This window comes from Podarcis vaucheri (assembly GCF_965113315.1).
Source record: "Podarcis vaucheri genome assembly, chromosome: 3".
NCBI lineage: Eukaryota > Metazoa > Chordata > Lepidosauria > Squamata > Lacertidae > Podarcis > Podarcis vaucheri.
The window spans coordinates 2,756,259-2,778,313 of NC_138761.1; the positions used below are offsets into that span (position 1 = coordinate 2,756,259).

The 22,055-nt window shown below is 46.6% G+C and overlaps 1 protein-coding gene across 1 annotated transcript in view; it reads right to left on the minus strand.

The window, feature by feature from the left end:
- SCARA5 (scavenger receptor class A member 5) overlaps window positions 1-22,055 on the minus strand; it is a gene marked incomplete at its 5' end in the record, with an annotated part of 97,804 nt that overhangs the window by 48,982 nt on the left and 26,767 nt on the right. The window contains one exon of the mRNA XM_082217723.1: window positions 615-1,289. Within this exon, the coding sequence (XP_082073849.1) occupies window positions 615-1,289 (675 nt within the window). The remainder of the gene's footprint in view (window positions 1-614; window positions 1,290-22,055) is intronic.

Below are 22,055 nucleotides of genomic sequence, written 5' to 3' on the forward strand. Positions count from 1 at the left end.
TTATCAGCTGCCCCTCCCAATCTATTACCATCATTTACATATTATCATCATTTGTTAAATTTGTATGCCATCCTTCATCCATAGGATGGTTTGCAGCATAAAAATACACGATGAAAATATAAAGTGTGAATTTATTTGGGGGGTTTTAAGCATGTGGAGGAATAGGGGCGAGAAAGGGCTGATTTTGGTTCGCTGTTTAATTTGGCCGTGCCTCTTCCTGCACCTGCAGCTAGTTAAGCATGTGAGAACGAGTCAGCAAGCATGTGAGAATGACTCAGCACAACATACAGTATATATGCTGATGTATTTGAGGCAAGCTTCAGAGCATTGTCTACATGCTGTAAGTAGACTGCATCTACAACTTTATGTAACTGAAACTGCATTATACTGTCAGTAAATCAACTGACTCTTCCTAGAACGGTGTGTTCTTTTGGCACACTCTGCTGGCATTGCGATGGGCACTCTGCGCATGCCCCGGCATAGAACACATAATAGAAGCAAAACAAACCAATAACCTCCACCACCCTCTATTTTGTCCCCTGCAAATTTGTTGAGCATCCCCCTGTCTGCTCATTCCCAGTGAGAACGGCTGGCCTTTCCCGCTCCACCCCTACCTCGTATGACCGAGATGTCCCTCAGGGCGATGGAGTGCTCCCAGTCCTTGAGTCGCAGGTCCTCGGTCACATTGTTGAGGATGGCCAACTCGTGCTTGAGCTGCTGCTCCATGGCGATGTGGACGAGGCGCATCTGGCGGGCGTCCTCGCTGGCGTTGCTGATCAGGACCTGCAGGTCCTGGATGCGGGTGTGGTGGATGCCCACGTCGTAGGACAGGGTCCGGTTCATGTTGCCCACCTCCCCACCCACCATGGTCAGCTGGTCGCTCAAGCCCTCCACCCGGGACGCCAGCTGTGTCAGCAAGCCCTCGTGGTGCTTCAGGAGTAGACGGCTGCTGTTCCCCTCCACGGAGACCTTGTAGATCTCCATCTGTGCCAAGTCGCTCTGCTGGTTCAAAGCCTCCCGTAGGCCGGAGACCGCCCGGTCCGTCTGATCCGCTTGGGACCGCAGACTCCCCAGGGCCCCTTCCAGCTTCTGAAGGGAGCTGGTCATCAGCAGGAGCGAGTCGGAGTGGTTCTGGAGAAGGTCCTGCAGACGCCAGATATGGTCCAGGAAGTCCCCTTTGAATGGCTGCTGAAGAACCTTCAGCTGGAGGTCCCGAAAGCTTTCGTTTAACCGGTTGACGTTCCCCGTTAGCGCCTTCAGGTCTTCTGGAGAGCTCTGAGGCCTGGAAACTGGGGAGAGATGAAGAAGGCATTTCAAGGCACAGAGGAAACCATATATCCCTCAGTACATGTCTCCCTGTACATGGGGCAGTGGCTGAGGCGTCAATACTTTGGCCACCTCATGAGAAGAGAAGACTCCCTGGAAAAGACCCTGATGTTGGGAAAGATGGAGGGCACAAGGAGAAGGGGACGACAGAGGACGAGATGCTGGGACAGTGTTCTCGAAGCTACCAGCATGAGTTTGACCAAACTGTGGGAGGCAGTGGAAGACAGGAGGGCCTGGCGTGCTCTGGTCCAGGGGGTCACAAAGAGTTGGACACTACTAAACAACAACAAGTTTTTAGAGGAGGAAAACATGAAAAAAAATATTCTGAATCAAATGTTGTACTGAACTATTTAAAGCAGCAAAGCAGGCAGCTACTGTCCGCTTTGCTGCTTTAAAGTGAGCCACGGAGGAGGGACGGATGGGAGTCATGGTTCCCCTTCCTTCCCTCCTCCATGGCTCGCTTTAAAGCAGCAAAGCGGACGGGAGCCGCTTACAAGTCCCTCCTCTGTGCAGCATTCACTTCATAAGACGCACAGACATTTCCCCTTTAGGAGGAAAAAAGCGTGTCTTATGGAGAGAAAAATATGGTAAATGTGGGAAGATTCAGGACTGATAAAAGAAAATACTTCTTCCTGCAGCACCTAGGTAAACTATGGAACTCCCTGCCACAGGAAGCAGTACTGAGCACCAACTTGGATGGATTTAAAAGAGGATGACAAATTCATGGAGGACAAGGCTATTCATGGCTATGAGTGACATGAATTGTCATTTATTTCATTTCTTTTAGTGTCTGCTATTTATTTATGCAAAAATCCATATCCCGCCCCCCTGGTATCTCCATGCCCATCGGGATGGCTAACCGCAATGAAAACCCACTATAAAATTGATTTTTTATGGCAGTGTTTCATTGTTTTCGCATTGCATTGTTGAGTACCTCTTGCAGAGTTCTAAACATTCATCGGTTTAGAAATGGTTTCAGCTAAAATAAAACGGTTTACGAGGCATGCATAGAGAAATTTGGAAAGCACGCCTATGAATTCATCTCAAGCCTAACTTCCTAGCAGAGTTTGGGGACGATCTCTTTGCTTCCCAAGTCCTGACTCTCTGGGGGTGTGAAGTAAAGATCACAGAAGGCTGAAAGCTCCTTGGGGTTTTTGCTGCCCAGCTGTTTAAAAATGTCCAGATCCTTGAAGAAAACCAAAAGGACCAGGTTGCACCGTCTGTCCTGCCTGCCTCCTCCTTTTAATTGCTTAATAATCAGGTTTGCTTTCTGGATTGGCAATTTGGAGCCTGGACTGGACTCTCTGCACTGTAATTGACTCCAGCTGAGGTTTGCGGGCATTCTGGAGTGGGAAGCTGGCAGAATCCCTGGAGCTGCCAATCATTGACCCCGGCAAATAAGCCGAGATTAAAGGGCAAGCAAATTTTAAGAGATGATCCCAAAGAGAGATATACTAGGCCCTTTTAAACCCAAAGTCTAGAGAAGGGGAAGGAATAAGATTCAGCCCACCTTGAGAGGCAGACCTTAATCTACACTTTTGAATGCAACGGGAGAAGCAGAGCACAGCTCTCCTTTGAAATTTGCACTTCTCTGAATTTTGCAATGCAGTTCTCCTGAACTTTGCATCTTAGACAAAATTGCATATTGTTACGAATTTTTGGGGGGAGGAGGGGTTGAGTCTGGGTCCCTTCCAAACCTGCAATCTTGTTTCTGTGAGGGTAGAATGCATAAGCAGAAGCCTGCCAAATCAGATGCTTTGTCAAGGTAATGGCTTTGGCTGGCTAGACAAGTACCATGAACATATCCAAAGAGGCCGCTCTGTTGCCATGGAGACAAAGGGGTGGGCCTTTTCCTACCTCAGCTGGCTGGAGGGGACAAGAAAAATGAGAACCCAGGGAAAACCAAAACAGATGGATCACCCATTCCTAATCAAAACATTGCACAAAAATGTGTTTATTAGGAGAACATAAGAATTGATGCTTTTGAATTCTGGTGCTGGAGGAGACTCTTGAGAGTCCCATGGACTGCAAGAAGATCAAACCTCTCCATTCTGAAGGAAATCAGCCCTGAGTGCTCACTGGAAGGACAGATCCTGAAGCCGAGGCTCTAAGACTTTGGCCACCTCATGAGAAGAGAAGACTCCCTGGAAAAGACCCTGATGTTGGGAAAGATGGAGGGCACAAAGAGAGGGGGACGACAGAGGACGAGATGGTGGGACAGTGTTCTTGAAGCTACCAGTTTGACCAAACTGCGGGAGGCAGTGGAAGACAGGAGTGCCTGGCGTGCTCTGGTCCAGGGGGCAGGAATAGGCGGACACAACTAAACAACTAAACAACAACAACAAATAAATGGTATCTGAAGAAGTGTGCATGCACACGAAAGCTCATACCAAGAACTAACTTAGTTGGTCTTTAAGGTGCTACTGGAAGGAATTTTTTTATTTTGACTATGGCAGACCAACACGGCTACCTATCTGTAACAAATAAATGGACACACCACAAAAATGTATAGAAATGAATCGGGGGGAAATGAGACATAGGGAGAATTCTTGACCACTATCACATGTTCCTCCTCTACAAACTTTTTCAGAGGCAGCCAGGGCCTACTAACCTCTTGACCCAGCTTAAAGACCGGCTCAAATCTGGGACTTCAAACATGGAAGGCTTCACCCTACAAGCAGTGAGTGCCAAACCAGAGACAAATATAAGCCAGGTGGCATCTCCTGGCCTTCAGAGAAGCCACAGAATCAACTCTTCATTCCAGAAGGATATTTTCAGAGAACCGAGCACAAATAGTACGAGGGCAGGCAGAAGGAACTGGGGATGTTTAGTCTAGGGAGGGAAAGTATTGAGTATTTTAAATATTTAAAAGTATGTCGGGGGAAAGGGAGAATCAACCCATCAAAAGCAGGAGATGGAAAACACTTGTTTAAAGCGGAGAGAGGTGGAAACAGGGTTTTGCAAAGCATCCTAGGAGCTGCTTCGTAAGAATGGTAGAGTTGGGATCCTGGGGGTCATCTAGTCCAACCCCACTCCTAACAACTGGTATTTAGAGGAATACCGCTTCTGGCAGTGAAAGCAGGACATGGTCATCATGGCTAATAGCTACCGATTCTCCACTAATTTCCCATGGCTGTTAGTGGAAAGGAGGAAGTAATTTGGACTTTACTTATTTATTTCATACAATTTATGTTGCGCTTAAGGTCCACATAGTTAAAGCTATGGTTTTCCCAGTAGTGATGTATGGAAGTGAGAGCTGGGCCATAAAGAAGGCTGATTGCCAAAGAATTGATGCTTTTGAATTCTGGTGCTGGAGGAGACTCTTGAGAGTCCCAGGGACTGCAAGAAGATCAAACCGATGCATTCGGAAGGAAATCAGCCCTGAGTGCTCACTGGAAGGACAGATCCTGAAGCTGAGGCTCCAATACTTTGGCCACCTCGTGAGAAGAAAAGACTCCCTGGAAAAGACCCTGATGTTGGGAAAGGTGGAGGGCACAAGGAGAAGGGGACGACAGAGGACAAGATGGTGGGACAGTGTTCTCGAAGCTACCAACATGAGTTTGTCCAAACTGCGGGAAGCAGTGGAAGACAGGAGTGCCTGGTGTGCTCTGGTCCAGGGGGTCATGAAGAGTCAGACACGACTTAGTGACTAAACAACAACAACAACAATGTAGCGCTTGATTGCAGAAAAGAGGTTTCTGCCTCAGCCACTGAGATGTCTACAGCTGCCCCACTAGACAAGACCACATCTATTTCTGGTGCCCAGTTTGAGAGGTCACACCCAGAGGCTATGAGCTCTTTCAATTTACATATTTATACCTTGCTTCCTTCGCTCGCCCCACGCACAAACAATTTTTAGACTAAAGTGGCTTGCAAAGGATAAATGTAGGTGCAAGCACACAAGACGGGAGTGCAGAAATGAAAACAGGAAAGGAGAAATTGAACGGTTCACCGGACAAGCAAAAATTGGACATGCAAAAATAGGTAGCAAAAAACTGTGTGAGGGCCACCTTTCACGAAAAGAACTGCAGATCAGGCTAAAATGCTTTCTGTTGTGGTCCCAAGAGCAAAGATTTTGCACAAGACTGTTTGTGTCTGCGAGGCTACATTATGAAAACACACTTCCTTATTGGAAACAGGGGTGTTGGGACACAAAGATGGGAAAAGGAAGACAACAGCAATGTCTAAATTTACTGGAAAGCTCAGGACCTAAGAGGACAAGAACTTTAAAAAAAGAATGGGAACAATTTATAATGTACTCAGGAGACCATTGTAAGCAGATGAAAACATTAGCAGGATTTTAATTTCACTTGTAAGGTAGCAAAGGCTAAGGATAATTCAGATGGACCAAAAATTTGGATAACAGATTAATATGCCGTTGTAAATGTTGTTGTTTAGTCGTTTAGTTGTGTCCGCCTCTTCATGACCCCCTGGACCAGAGCACGCCAGGCCCTCCTGTCTTCCATTGCCTCCCACAGTTTGGTCAGACTCATGTTTGTAGCTTCGAGAACACTGTCCAACCATCTCGCCCTCTGTCGTCCCCTTCTCCTTGTAAATGTTGACATAGGTAAAAAAGGTAAAGGTAAAGGACCCCTGGATGGTAAAGTCCAGTCAAAGGCAACTATGGCGTTGCATCGCTCATCTCGCTTTTAGGCTGAGGTGGCCGGCGTTTGTCCACAGACAGTTTTCCGGGTTGTGTGGCCAGCATGGCTAAACCTCATCTGGCACAACAGGACACCGTGACAGAAACCAGAGCGCACGGAAACACCGTTTACCTTCCCGCCGGAGCGATACCTATTTATCTACTTGCACTTTGACGTGCTTTTGAACAGCTAGGTTGGGCAGGAGCAAGGACCGAGCAACGGGAGCTCACCCCGTCGCGGGGATTCGAACTGCCAACCTTCCGATTGGCAAGTCCAAAAGACCCAGTGGTTTAGACGACAGCGCCACCCACATCCCTATGTTGACATAAGAACCTATGGAGGGGATGGGGAGGGGCGGAAGTCTGGAGATTCAGAGAAATCTCTTTACAGTCATACCTCGTGTTGCGTTTGCTTCATGATACGTTTTTTCACATTGCGTCCCGCGGCGACCCGGAAGTACCAGAAAGGGTTACTTCCGGGTTTCGTCGCTCGCGCATGCGCAGACGGTCAAAATGATGTCACGTGTGTGCACAGACGCGGCGAATCATGATCCTTGCATGCACAGACACGGGTTGCATTCTGCTCATGTTGCGAACGGGACTCCGGAACGGATCCCGTTCACAACCAGAGGTACCACTGTATATAGTTTTGCAATTCTCTTTGCGATAAACTTGCAGTTGTAAAATCAAATAAAAATGATTTTAATTCATTTGATCCTATCTATCTACATCAGGCTATGCTCTATCTTTGTCACCAAACTCTGAGTATAAATTGCACACTGTATTAATTGATATTGTTTTTAACATTAGTGACCATGTGATGATTTTAGCTTATGAATTTTATTGTTTAATGTTTTTATTTGTACATTGGGGTACTTTTATAGCTCTGTTTAGAGTATGTAATGTTTTAATAATATAAATGTTTTAAGTCTTTTTTATCAATTCAGTATATTTTTTTATTGTCAAATAATTCTGTGTACATTGCGGCAGCCTTTGGCTATGTGCAATAAAACTGAATGAGACTGAGACTGATTTCAAAGAGGAAAAGGAAGACAGACCATATTCAGCTGGGGGCTCCTGAATGTCAAGGTTTCAAGGTTTCAACCTATGTGGTTGCTGCTTCTCTGTGGTCCCCCCCAACTGGGAGGGACTGATGTGGTTGCTAGGCAACCCCTGTTGTGTGTTCCACAGCTGGCCAGGACCGGAGCAGCAACGTGGGAGGGAGGGAGGAAGGTTGAAAGGATACACACAGGCCAAAAACATGGGTGGAGCACCCTGTTCTTTGTGGGCTCCAGAACTGGCTGCAAGGTGAGACCCGTGGTGTAAACATGACTTTGGCCTTGCCGGTCCAACTAACACCCCATCCAAAACGAAAAACAGAAAACCCTACCACTAAGCCATGCTCTCTACGCACAGCAAAGAAAAAGTCAAATGCAAAAGGAATGCAGCAATACAAGCCCGTTTTTCTTTTCACTTCTAGGGGGTTAAAAATGTTCTGCAAGGCTGGGGCAATGCGGGATGGGAGCCAGACCCAAGCAAATAATAATAAAATAGTCATTATTGGGGGGGGGGAATATTCCTCATATCCACCTGGCCCCAAGCCCCTGGTGATGCAACTGCTTGTTTATAGTGGGGAGAAAGGATATTAACGGAGCACATTTGGTACAAATTAGGGCACAGAGCGCAGCCGGCAAGCCTTCAGGTTGCGCTAAGCAGGGTAGGCTGTGGGATTTGAAGAGCTGGTCGCTAATTGGAGGTGGAACCGCAGGGGGATTTGGGGGGAAAGAGGATTTGGAGACGGGATTACGTTCTCCGCGGAGCGAAAACAGCTCTGGCTGTTTAAACTGGCCCAGTTTTCTCATGGTGCTCTGTAGCTTGCTGCTGCATGCGATTTTTTGGCAGGGAAAGGCAGTTGCCACAACCAGGAGGGTTATTTATTATTTGAAAATCCCGCTCTGGTGGGGACATTCTCCTGCACAAGCTGCACTGAAAGAAGCAGGAGCTGACCTTCTCCGAACCACGATTCCCCGGGAAGAGGAGCCGGCTGTTAAAGCACTCTGAGGGAAATGGGGATCTCCTAGCTACCCTTGGAAAACTACAGTTCCCAGGGTTCTTTGGGGGAAGCCATGGCGGTTTAAAGTGGTTTGATGCTGCTTTAAACGTATAGCATGGATGGGGGAGTCGAGAGTAAGATAAGAATGGCCTTACCCTGTATGCAATTTCCTGCATTGAAATTTAAATAATGTGCTTCTAAAAATAATAACCAATATGGCTGGGCTTCCCCAGCGGCTTCCAACAAAATATTAAAATACCGTAATGCATCAAACATTAAAAGCTTCCCTAAAGAGGGCTGCCTTCAGATGTCTTCTAAAAGTCCGGTAGTTGTTGTTCTCTTTGACATCTGGTGGGAGGGCGTTCCACAGGGCGGGTGCCACCACCGAGAAGGCCCTCTGCCTGGTTCCCTGTAACTTCAGTTCTCGCAGTGAGGGAACTGCCAGAAGGCCCTCAGAGCTGGACCTCAGTGTCCGGGCTGGACAATGGGGGGTGGAGACGCTCCTTCAGGTATACTGGACTGAGGCTGTTTAGGGATTTAAAGGTCAGCACCAACACTTTGAACTGTGCTTGGAAACATGCTGGGAGCCATGCTTTCAGGACCGGTGTTATGTGGTCTCGGCGACCGCTCCCAGTCACCAGTCTAGCTGCCGCATTCTGGATTAGTTGCAGTTTCTGGGTCACCTTCAAAGGTAGCCCCACGTAGAGCGCATTGCAGTAGTCCAAGCGGGAAATAACCAGAGCATGCACCACTCTGGCGAGGCAGTCCGCAAGCAGGTAAGGTCTCAGCCTGGGTACCAGATGGAGCTGGTAAACAGCTGCCCTGGACACAGAACTGACCTGCGCCTCCATGGACAGCTGTGAGTCCAAAATGACCCCCAGGCTGCACACCTGATTGGGGGCACAGTTACCCCATTTGGGACCAGGGAGTCCCCCACACCACCCGCCCTCTGTCCCCCCAAAACAGTACTTCTGTCTTGTCAGGATTCAACCTCAATCTGTTCCCTCACTGTGAGAAGCTGACTTTTAGAAGACATCTGGAGGCAGCCCTGTTTAGGGAAGTTTTTAATGTCTGATGTTTTATTCTGTTTTTAATCTGTTCGGAGCCACCCAGAGTAGCTGGGGAAACTCAGCCAGATGGGTGGGGTATGTATGTATGTATGTATGTATGTATGTATGTATGTATGTATAAACAATTATTATTATTATTATTACACTGGGAACCGCAGGAGGCGAGAGGTGCTGTTGTGCTTGCATCCTACTTGTGGGTTTCCCACAAGCGTCTGGTCGGCCACTGGGAGGACAGGATACTGGATTAGATGGGCCACGGGCCTGATCCACCAGACCAGGGGTCAGCAACCCGCAGCTCCGGAGCCGCATGTGGCTCTCTTACACCTTTGCCGCGGCTCCGGGGTGGATACTAGTGAGGGGAGGAGGCGCATTGTGCTCCCCGACACTCCCCACTGTGGCGGGCGCTGTACTGGCTGTGACGTCGCATGGGGGCGGTGCGTGCATTAGTCACGCACCGTCCCGTTGTCACCTTCCCACCCGCTGTCAGATCGCGGCTCCGGAGATATATTTGTTTTAAATGTCGCAATGGTTTTGCGGCTCCCAGTTTTTTTCCCCTTCGGAAACGGGTCCAAGTGGCTCTTTTTGTCTTAAAGGTTGCAGACCCCTGCACCAGACTCTTCTTCTGCTCTTGATAGAGGGCTGCAGTTGTCCTCAGGTCCTGCTTGGGGCATTCCCTTGAGGGCATCTGGCTGGCCACTTTGGCCATGGTGCCTTGACCCAGCTGCAGGACTCTTCCTTCATTCCCCCATCCTTCTCCCGCTTAACATTTGACTAAAAACATGAGATCGCCTTCTAGTTCCACGCAGTGTTTCTTCCTGATGTTTGCCAGGGCAAAGAGCCCCAGCTTTGCAAGAAAGGGAGGGGAAGGGGGAAAGTGTTGCACGCTCTGCAAGATCTCCACGTGGCTGGTCCTTGCACAAACACCAGTCACATCTCATCTCTTTGTGCTGCCATCGCATCTGCAGGAGACCCAAGCAAGGATGAGCTCTTTTGGTGTGTTTCTTTGAGGTTTCTCCGGGTCTCAAGGCAGGGCACAGGCAACGCGACGGAGCTTTTGAAGAAACAAAAACATCTCTCCAAATGCATTTTTTTTTAAAAAAAATAAAAATAAAAAATTAAGTTCTCTCTGTGAGCCTGCAAACACAGCATGTCAATTGTCTCACAATTTCCACACTTCCTGGCGCAGAGCTAAAGGGCTGGAAGAATTTTGGGTGGTTTAGCTGACAGAGTGTTTGCTGGGACAGGACCAGAAAGGAGACAAGCATAAAAAAAAGAAAACAAAAAAAACGGGAATAAAGTCTATTTGTAGAGGCACATAAAGTAGATTTCTGGCTCCAGACAAATTAGTGGAACCTGTTTGATAATGGGACCCCCCACTGGCAGTAAGAGGGCTGGTTCATTTCCTGGTTCAGACATGCGGCAATCATTGCACTCTGGGATCTGGGTTCAGGATAAAAAGACGGGTGGAGAAGTCTCTCTGCAGCAGCTTGGAGTTGCTTTCCTTTGATCAGAGGGATTCTGCTGAAGGAGGGAGAGCATGTGCAGAGTTATTCTCACCAGCAAGAAAGGCTGAAGCAGTTGGGACCTCTTGGTTTAATTTTATGCAGGGCAGGGAGAAAGTGGAGAAAGGAGAGATTTTTTTTCTCCCTCTCTCCTTACGTTAGAACTTGTGGACATTCAATGAAGCTGGGTGCAATGAGGTTTTATTTCATCCCTCTATCAGCAATTCATCTTAAAAAGCAGAGACATCACCTTGCCAACAAAGTTCCGTATAGTAAAAGCTCTGGTTTTACCAGTAGTGATGTATGGAAGTGAGAGCTGGACCATAAAGAAGGCTGATCGCCAGAAGAATGGATGCTTTTGAATTCTGGTGCTGGAGGAGACTCTGGAGAGTCCCATGGACTGCAAGAAGATCAAACCTCTTCATTCTGAAGGAAATCAGCCCTGAGGGCTCACTGGAAGGACAGATCCTGAAGCTGAGGCTCTAAGACTTTGGCCACCTCAGGAGAAGAGAAGACTCCCTGGAAAAGACCCTGATGTTGGGAAAGATGGAGGGCACAAGGAGAAGGGGACGACAGAGGACAAGATGGTGGGACAGTGTTCTCAAAGCTACCAGCATGAGTCTGACCAACCTGCGGGAGGCAGTGGAAGAAAGGAGTGCCTGGCGTGCTCTGGTCCAGGGGTCACGAAGAGGCGGACACGAACACGAACACGGACACGAAGCGGACACGGAGCAATGGATCCAAACTACAAGAAAGAAGATTCCACCTGAACATTAGGAAGAACTTCCTGACAGTAAGAGCTGTTTGACAGTGGAATTTGCTGCCAAGGAGTGTGGTGGAGTCTCCTACTTTGGAGGTCTTTAAGCAGAGGCTTGACAACCATATGTCAGGAGTGCTCTGATGGTGTTTCCTGCTTGGCAGGGGGTTGGACTCGATGGCCCTTGTGGTCTCTTCCAACTCTAGGATTCTATGATTCTATGATTCTATGACTAAATGACTCAACAACAACAGCATCAGCAAGTCGACTTCAGGAGAAAACGAGATGGGTCAGGGAACAGGAAAACAAATCACGCCCACTCAGTTTGCTCCGTTGCTCTCTAATAAAATCCACGGCCCGGTTCAATTGCTTCCACACGACTACAATTAGATTTGGCAGGGACGAAATGGAGCAGAACATTCCCCCAGCCCTTCGCCTCCAAGCCATGATAGCAAGAGCTGGCTGTGATGTTGCTGTGATGGAAAGCAGACCTGGGTGGCTGTCAAGCCCTGAGGAAAGAGGGTCGGGCGAGGCAGGCCCGAGACAGGAGCTGGATCAGAACCAGGTGGGATCCATTCTGTTGGTCCGTTGGGTCAAACCGATCCCAGATGGTGCTAAAGCGGTTGACTTATCAATCAGCCAAAGTTGCAGGTGTCACATAACACCTGTTCAGCATTTGCAAGAACTCAATATCCTACCCTTTGGAACTACCTGCCTCTTGATGCCTTCCCTGTACTCTTTCTAGAGCCTGATAAAAACATTCTTGTTTGAATAAGCCTACCCAGATGTTCAGAAAGTCAACACGAGTTTTCATCTGTTTTTGGTCGTTATTTTAACTTTCTGGAAGTTATAAATTATTGTTAATTTTTATTATGGATAATTTCGTTGTTTTATCTCTTTTTTTGTAAACCACCTTGAGGTTTGCTTGTTTGTTTGACAATCAAGCGATATATAATTTTTATAAAATACAGTGGTACCTTGGTTTTCAAACGCCTTGGTACTCAAACAACTTGGAACCCAAACACTGCAAACCCAGAAGTAAGTCTTTCAGTTTCTGAACATTTTTTCAGAAGCCAGACATGCTCTGTTTTGAGTGTTATGCTTCCAATCTGAGTGCCACACTTCCATTTTGAGTGTAACGCTGAGGTCTGTTTTTACTATTTATTTTGAATTTTTGTTTTTGAGGCTTTTTCGTTTTGTTTTTGTGACTGTGTGGAACCCAGTTCAACTACTGATTGATTCTGTGACTGCAGTACATTGTTTATTGCTTTCATTTTATGGATCAATAGTCTCTTTAGATAGTAAAATTCATGTCTTATCGCTGTTTCAAGGGTTGCTTTTAAAAGTCTGGAACGGATTAATCCATTTTGCATTAGTTTCTATGGGAAAGCGCACCTTGGTTTTGGAACGCTTTGGTTTTGGAACGGACTTCCGGAACGGATTAAGTTTGAGAACCAAGATACCACTGTAAATAAATAATAGTATTACTTCTTAGATTTATATACCAACCTTCATTGAGATATCGCGGGACGGTTTACATGCCTGCCACTTAATCCTAGCTGCCTGCTTTTTCTGATTGAGCCAATGGCCATACAATGTGTGCACCTGTAGGTGTTTTTTTTAAATTGTTTTTATTAAAGATTTAATGCAGGAAAATGAGTAACTCAGCTTCCAGGTAACAAAAACACACAGTTGACCAGTGCTGCCTTGACTGCTTGCAGATGTCCATTACAAGCTGCAGCAACCACAGAGGTTGTGATATTTCAGCTTGCACAAACACATACCATGCTGAATGGGTCATTTGCAAATGGGCTTGCAGGCTGGCTAGCCCAGCAAAGAGGCTGATGTTCTGGGAGGTTTCAGGGGGAGGGAATCGCCTTGCAAGTTTCGCGGTTTTGGACATACTGTTCTACCAGTCTGTTTATTTTTTAAAACCTCTCCTGGTCCCTTCTTACCAAGTGTGCTGGAGGAATCACTTCTGCCCTTGGTGTGTGTTGTTTTCCCACTTGGACCTCACACCTGGCAAGGGGGTTATTCTGAAAAGATTCAGAACAGGCTGGATTCGCAAATCCCGTTGCCTACGCTCCATGGCTGAAGCCTTCACTAGAGCTCTGAAGGTTTCCTGCCGAATTTCCAAGCACAATTCAAAGTGTGGGTGCTGACCTTGAAAGCCCTAAATGGCCTCAGCCCAGTATATCTGAAGGAGCGTCTCCACCCCCATCGTTCTACCCGGACACTGAGGTCCAGCTCCGAGGGCCTTCTGGCACTTCCCTCCCTGCAAGAAGTGAGGTTGCAGGGAACCAGGCAGAGGGCCTTCTCGGTGGTGGCGCCCACCCTGTGGAATGCCCTCCCATCGAGGAAATAAGGAAACAAAGAACTATCTGACTTTTAGAAGCCACCTGAACGCAGCCCTGTTTAGGGAAGTTTTTAATGTCTGATGTTTTATCGTGTTTTTAATATTCTGTTGGGATTCACCCCGAGTGGCAGGGGGAGCCCAGCCAGATGGGTGTGGTATAAATTTACTATTATTACAGTCATACCTCGGGTTACAGACGCTCCAGGTTACGCGTTTTCAGGTTATGGACGTGCCCAAACCCAGAAGTACTGGAACGGGTTACTTCTGGGTTTTCGCGCTCGCAGATGTGCAGAAGCACTAAATCACGCTTTGTGCATGCACAGAAGTGCCAAATCGCGGCATGTGCGTGCGCAAACACGGTGCTGCGGGTTGCGAACGTGGCTCCTGCACGTGGAACGCCCTCCTATCAGTTGTCAAAGAGATAAACAGCTACATGACATTTAGAAGACATCTGAAGGCATCAAGGCTTTCTGGGAGAGGATTTATAATGAAATGAAAAAGGTATTTAAATATACTTTCTTAAAGAAACCAGAGGCCTTTCTCCTGGGTATGGTCGGCCAATTGGTGGCAAAGAAGGATAGGACTTTTTTTATGTATGCTACAACAGCAGCAAGAATACTTATCGCAAAGTATTGGAAGACAGAAGAACTACCCACCGTGGAAGAATGGCAGATGAAAGTTATAGACTATATGGGACTGGCAGAGATGACTGGCAGAATCCGAGACCAGGGGAAAGAGACTGCGGAAGAAGATTGGAAGAAATTTAAAGACTATCTTAAGAAATATTGTAAAATTGTTGAATGTTAAGATGATGTTGATTCTGAAATTAAGGGGTTTCTTGCTGTAATTATTATGTAATATGAAAAGAAAGCTTAAAATTCTAACCAAAATTAAGGGAAGGATTTGTTGAAGAGAATTAATTAGAGAATGGAATGCAGTAAGGAGAGGTATGAGGAGGTCGGGAAAGTAATTTTCACGAATATAAGGTAATGAAGTTATACATGTTATTTTTGTCTGTTTTTTGATTTCTTGGTATGTATTTTTGATTCTCTCCTTTGTTTTTGTTTTGTGTGTCTTTTTTGTGTGATTTTTTTTGTTTTATAAAACTTGTGAAAATGCTAATAAATATCTTTTTTTTTTCTTTTTTTTTAAAAGAAGACATCTGAAGGCAGCCCTGTTCAGGGAAGTTTTTAATGTGTGACATTTTAATGTATTTTTAATATTTGTTGGAAGCCGCCCAGAGTGGCTGGGGAAACAAATAAATTATTATTATTATTATTATTATTATTATTATTATTATTATTATCATCATCATTATTATTGGCTCTGCTTCCTTGGATGCCTTTAAGCAGAGATTGGATGGCCATCTGTCAGGGATGCTTTTAGTTGAGATTCCAGCATTGCAGGGGGCTGGAATGGATGACCTTTGGGATCCCTTCCAACTCTCCAGTTCTAGGATTCTATGACTTTCTTATATTCTTCCTGCTCTTGCCTCAGCTTGTGGTCAAACACCTTTGCTCTCACATTTTCCTCCCTGGCAAAAACAGATGAGCTCACTCAGGCTGGCAGCCTAGCTTTTGGCTGTTTACTAGGGCTGCACGATTCACAGGCCAACCTGGGCCTCCCTTTCCAAGAACGGGCGTTTTGTTTTGTTTCTTATCCATCAAAGCGTGTGTTGGATCTGCCTGGCTCAGTTACTCGCTGGAGATGCAGCCAGGAATTCTTCAGAGCAGGACTTGGCTCAGCGCAGAAGCATGAAGGCGCTTGCTTTGTGCACCACCAAAACAGTGCCTCGATTTGTCAACTTCCCGGTGGAATAGTGACACTGTAGGGCTGAGTCCTGGTAGACTTTCTAGCTTCATCTTGACTTCTGATATCACTGAGAAGAACCTCTGCTTTTTTGAACCCTTGGCATGTAATCTCCTGCACATCTGAGTCCTGGGTGTGAATTCCAACCCCAGAGGGTGATTTTTCATTGTAACTGATTTTAAAAAAGAAGCCTCCATGGTAATTGTAAGCTCTGAACTTTATGGTCTTGCTGAGAGGGTCGGGTCTTTAGACAGCAATGTATTGTTGTGGGTTTGGAGAGGGTCAGTCTGGATGATGCCCAGAGTTCCCTTCTGATTCTCAGGCTCCTGTGCCCAGTGAGAGTTAGAATCTAATTTTTGTTGTTTAGTTGTTTAGTCATGTCCGACTCTTCGTGACCCCCTGGACCTGAGCACGCCAGGCACTCCTGTCTTCCACTGCCTCCTGCAGTTGGGTCAAACTCATGCTGGTAGCTTCAAGAACAAAGTCTTGGAGCCTCAACTTCAGGATCTGTCCTTCCAGTGAGCACTCAGGGCTGATTTCCTTCAGAATGGAGAGGTTTGATCTTCTTGCAGTCCATGGGACTCTCAAGAGTCTCCTCCAGCACCAGAATTCAAAAGCATCAATTCTTCAGCTATCAGCCTTCTTTATGGTCCAGCTCTCACTTCCATACATCACTACTGGGAAAACCAGAGCTTTAAATACACGGACCTTTGTGGGCAAGGTGATGTCTCTATAGAAGGTTCTATTGCTGAAGTGGTCAGACAAGTTTCTTTGTGAGACAATGACCTCAGCTGGCTACTTAAAGGTCCTCATCAGCATCCCAGAAGAATGGCAAAGGTTGTAAGATCTACCACGAAGTGATGGGGCTCTCCAGACTAATGAGTGGGCCATTCCTCTACCCCTCATCTCCTGCCAGATAGGAGAACAAGTTTTAGGTTTTAGCAGAGCTGGGAGCAGGCTGGATGCTGGAGACACAGAGACCTGCTTGCTTTATTCTGGATCCAAAACTGTGACTAACGCAGAAGCCAGATCTGTTGGGATGATAAACTTCTGAGCCTTATGCTCAGCTTGTAAATAAAACCATATATCCTAAAGACACCTCAGTCTCCACTGACCCTCAATCCAAGGAAACTGAACCCTAGGTAAACGTCTGGAACCCCTGGAGTCTCCCATTGCTTGGAGACTGGGGTAGTGTGTAACGGGATATCACTTCAGCCGTGAGTTGCACAATTAACCTTTCTTTTCTCCTGGCAGTCTGTTGGCATTCCATGCTTTAAAACTCCTTCAACATTCCTGGCATGTTAAAGCAAAGATAAGTTTGCCAACCTTGATTTGGAAAAAGAAAGAAAGAAAAGGAAATCTATATGTGTGCAGTTTTGCATTTTAAGCCCCTGTCAATCAAAGCACCGCCATGACTGCGGGGATATAACAGAGCCTGCTTCTGAAGTCCAGATGCTGAACACATTTCTGCCATGTTTTTGTGGTTGAAAACGATTGTGTCTTTTTAATGCCTGCCTCAAATCTGAAATTGTTTTTATAATTAGAATAATTCTGCTTTTTGGAATGGCTGCAATGGTTTTCCTTGTTAAATCATTTTAAGGCATTCTGTGGGAAGTACGGTAATTCATGAATGGAATATATAAGTTGAAGATAACGGAGGAGAACACTATCAATGCTCAGACAGCAGCCACGAAATTAAAAGACGTCCACTTCTTGGGAGAAAAGCAATGACAAACCTAGACAGCATCTCGAAAAGCAGAGACATCACCTTGCCAACAAAGGTCTGTATAGTTAAAGCTCTGGTTTTCCCAGTAGTGATGTATGGAAGTGAGAGCTGGACCATAAAGAAGGCTGATCACTGAAGAATGGATGTTTTTGAATTCTGGTGCTGGAGGAGACTCTTGAGAGTCCCATGGACTGCAAGAAGACCAAACCTCTCCATTCTGAAGGAAATCAGCCTTGAGTGCTCACTGGAATGACAGATCCTGAAGCTGAGGCTCCAATACCTTGGCCACCTCATGAGAAGAGAAGACTCCCTGGAAAAGACCCTGATGTTGGGAAAGATGGATGGCACAAGGAGAAGGGGACTACAGAGGATGAGATGGTTGGACAGTGTTCTCGAAGCTACCAGCATGAGTTTGGCCAAACTGCAGGAGGCAGTGGAAGACAGGAGGGCCTAGCGTGCTCTGGTCCAGGGGGTCATGAAGAGTCGGACACGACTCAATGACTAAACTACAACAACAACAAGAAAGACAGGTTGGATCTGCCAGAGACTGTTTTGCGATGATTTCTGCATTGCAGGGCTTTCTGCATTGCACTAGATAACCCTTGGATGCCCATTCCATCTCTACCATTCTGATTCCATGATCCCAAGTTGAGAAAAGCATCCCCATGAATCAAGCGATGAAAAGGCTGGAGACAGACTGCACGATGGAGGCAGGAGACAACAGAGAAACCCCATGCCTCCAGCTTCATCAGAGCCAAGAGGATGGCATGGACAGGTTTTCCTTCGGAGTTGCTCCTTCTTAACATTCATAAACGTTCTGCTATGCAGAAAACCATTTATAAAGTGGTACATTGCGTTTTCAAAGAGGTGGGAGAGACTTCTTTGAGAAAGCATTCTTTGGGGTAGTTTGATCCACTGTTGGGACCCAGTTTGGCTTAAAAATTAATCAAATCCTGTTCAGCTTAATTGAGTTTTGGGAAGCCAAGCCCATTGCACAACCAGTTCTTCCCCGATGTAGGAATCTATGTAACAGCCAATAAAATGCCGTGCACCTCAACTAAATATTATTGTTGTGTCCAAACAATCGGCTGCAAGAAGGAGGCTGGACAATGAAGACCATCTCTTGAAGCTGTTTATGAAAATCTTTATTGGGATCACTGTGATATCTGGCCGGCTTCTTAGCCTCCCATTGTACTCATAATATCAACTTACTTTCTTTCTTTCCAAAATTTGCATTTTGGTGCCTCTTTTTGAGCAGAGAGCTGCATTGCAATGTGTGAAATCCAGTGTGTGAGATCTGACCTGTGCGTTAACCCGGGAGGTACAAATTGGGACAGTTTGCTTTGCAATGAGGAGCAAATGAACTTTTCTTCCTGTTTCAGACTGGACCTGGGGAGTTGTGCACACAGAGATGTGCTTTGCCACTGAACTAGGGACCTTTCTCCAAACCCCCAGGCCTGTGTTAGATTCAGTTTTGAAAGAATTGTGCACCAAGATTGGTGTTCTAATCTTCTCAAAATGTTTTCAGTCTCCCAGATTGAACAACAACCCAGGCTGACAAGACATGTGTTTGCTCCCAAATTCTGTTGATGCGTGGCTCTCCCCCCCCCCCCGGGGGCCCTAGAACATTCGCTGTATTTCTGTTAATAAGGAGACAGCCCCACAGATTTTTCTCTGCGTACGGTTTCACTTTGCATTTAATTTCATGAGATCTTTTAAAGGCCTCTCAGCAGAGGAGGAAATGGAACTGTATCCCGTGTTTTTGTGGACCGTCCAAAGTATATCAAGGGGTTCCAATGGAAACAAACATGAAAGGCGCAGCAACGTAACAGAGGGTTTGGGCTTTATCGTTCCGAACTCCAGAAAAATGGCAAGAATTATCTGTTACTGTCTTCCATAGGGCAGTTCCTAGGCCATGAGGGTTGCATCTGGTCTGTATGCAAAAAAGGTTTACTGGGTTTGGGAGCAGAGGGAATACATCTTAGCAGTGGCCAAACTCACTGCAGTTTTTTAAACTGAGATTCCATCATCATCATCATCATCTGAATTTGCATACCACTCTTCATCCAAAGATCTTAGGGTGGTAAAGGTAAAGGGACCCCTGCCCATTAGGTCCAGTCGTGGCTGACTCTGGGGTTGCGGCACTCATCTCGCTTTACTGGCCGAGGGAGCCGGCGTACAGCTTCCGGGTCATCTGGCCAGCAGGACTAAGCCACTTCTGGCGAACCAGAGCAGCGCACGGAAACGCCGTTTCCCTTCCCGCCGGAGTGGTACCTATTTATATACTTGCACTTTGACGTGCTTTTGAACTGCTAGGTTGGCAGGAGCAGGGAACGAGCAACAGGAGCTCACCCCGTCGTGGGGATTCGAACCGCTGACCTTCTGATCGGCAAGCCCTAGGCTCTGTGGTTTAGACCACAGTGCCACAGTCTAAAAATACAAAATGAACATTGCAAGGGGGTGGATTGGATGGCCTTTGGGTACCTTCCAACTCTACCATTCTATGATTCTATTTAGACACTGTGGGGAAAGTGGCAACTTTCTTTCTGCGCTCTCTCTCTCTCTCTCTCTCTCCCTGTGTGAGATCATTCCAGGAAGGAGGATCAAAGTGACTGGAGGGATTGATCCAAATGTGACAATGAGCCTGTAAAGGTTCTGGGTAGCCCAGTTTAAAAGGATGTGGACAAGCTGGAAAGCGTGTGGAGGTGGGCGACCCAGAGGATCAAGGGTCTGGATACTAAGCCTTATGAGGAACGGTTGAAGGAGTTGGTTATGTTTAGCCTGGAAAAGAGGAGACTGAGAGGAGATAGGAGGGCCGTATTCAAATACCTCAAGGGCTGTCACCTGGAAGCTGCTCAACAATCAGTGCCGGATTTACGTATAAGCTAAACAAGCTATAGCTATAGCTTAGGGCCCCACTCTCTTGGGGGCTCCCCAAAAAAATTAAAGGAAAAACAACAACTGGAAGTACATTTCCAAAATATAAGATTAAAAAAAATGGCTTTAGATACCTATTAGGTCCATCAATTACCATATAGCATATATTTAACACAAAACAGCGACAATTTGTTGTTGGCAAAGGACAGCTGGACATTACCTTCAGGAGCTGAGGGCCTCATCAAACCTCAATCTGGCCCCAGGCAAAATACAAGGCAGGGCAGGGCAGGGAAGTTGTGGGGTGCTTCCCCCCTCCCATCTATATCTTAAGTGACTTCAAAGCAATCCATTACAATCTATTGCAGGCTAAGAGGATGCACAGACATGAATTTGTGAGTCTGTCTGAGCTTGGCTACCCAGAGTTTAAATACATGACCTTTCACACAGCCTTTCAAACACAGGCATTTGGAGAGAATCCCTAACTTGGCAGAGAGAGAGAGAGAAGAAATACAGTGGTACCTCGGGTTACAGATGCTTCAGGTTACAGACTCCACTAACACAGAAATAGTTGTTGTTGTTGTTGTTGTTTAGTCGCTTAGTCATGTCCGCCTCTTCGTGACCCCCTGGACCAGAGCACACCAGGCACTCCTGTCTTCCACTGCCCCCCGCAATTTGGTCAAACTCATGCTGGTAGCTTCGAGAACACTGTCCAACCATCTCGTCCTCTGTCTTCCCCTTCTCCTTGTGCCCTCCATCTTTCCCAACATCAGGGTCTTTTCCAGGGAGTCTTCTCTTCTCCTGAGGTGGCCAAAGTCTTGGAGCCTCAGCTTCAGGATCTGTCCTTCCAGTGAGCACTCAGGGCTGGCTTCCTTCAGAATGGAGAGGTTGGATCTTCTTACAGTCCATGGGACTCTCAAGAGTCTCCTCCAGCACCATAATCCAAAAGCATCAATTCTTTGGTGATCAGCCTTCTTGATGATCCAGCTCTCACTTCCCTACATCACTACTGGTAAAACCATAGCTTTTACTATGCGGACCTTTGTTGGCAAGGTGATGTCTACTTTTTAAGATGCTGCCAGAAATAGTACCTCGGGTTAAAAACATTGCTTCAAGATGAGAACAGAAATTGCGCAGCAGCAGCAGGAGGCCCCATTAGCTAAAGTGCTGTTTTAGGTTAAGAACAGTTTCAGGTTAAGAACGGACCTCCAGAATGAATTAAGTTCTTAACCCAAGATACCACTATACAGGACAAAACTATATCAGTACAGGACGTAGCATTTAAATCGAAATTTAGGACAATCCCACAAAGAACTCACGGAGTGTACATCTCTTTGTGGCTATCTGCCTGCAATCCAAATGCATCCCCATTTCAACTGATTAAACTTGCATATTTCAGATTTCTCACAGAGTTTTGTTTTGCTTCGGCGGAGAACCCCAGCAGCCCTGCTCAATATTTTCTCATGGTTCTGGGTCACATATGTAAGCTCCTCGGGGCAGGTGGCTCGTTCTTCTTCAGTCAACGGCCTGTTGCAACTCTCTCCTGGCTGCCTGTCAAGAGTGGTTTTGAGTCCAGCCGGCCTAAGCTATGCAGCCTGCGTTATCTTCGGAGGGTCAAACCACACGGTCCCAATAAATCGGTCTCTGAATCACTATGGGAGACATTTCATGTTTCTTGGGCTTTCGCCAGCTGCCCTTTCCTTCCCGGCTGGAGGGGTTTTTTAGCCTGGAGTGTCGTTGGATTAGGCAAGAGCTGTTAAATGTGCTCCATCGCCACAGCTGAGAGCCGCTCTCAAGCCCCTTGCAGGCAGAGGATATTAAAAAATCGCCTGGTTCCAAGCAGCATAAATCACAGATCTTCAGCTTCCTGTTTTGCAAGGTTACGGGTGAATCACAGGAATTTTGGCACAGAATCTGCCTTGGTGGCCCCGTACGCTGAC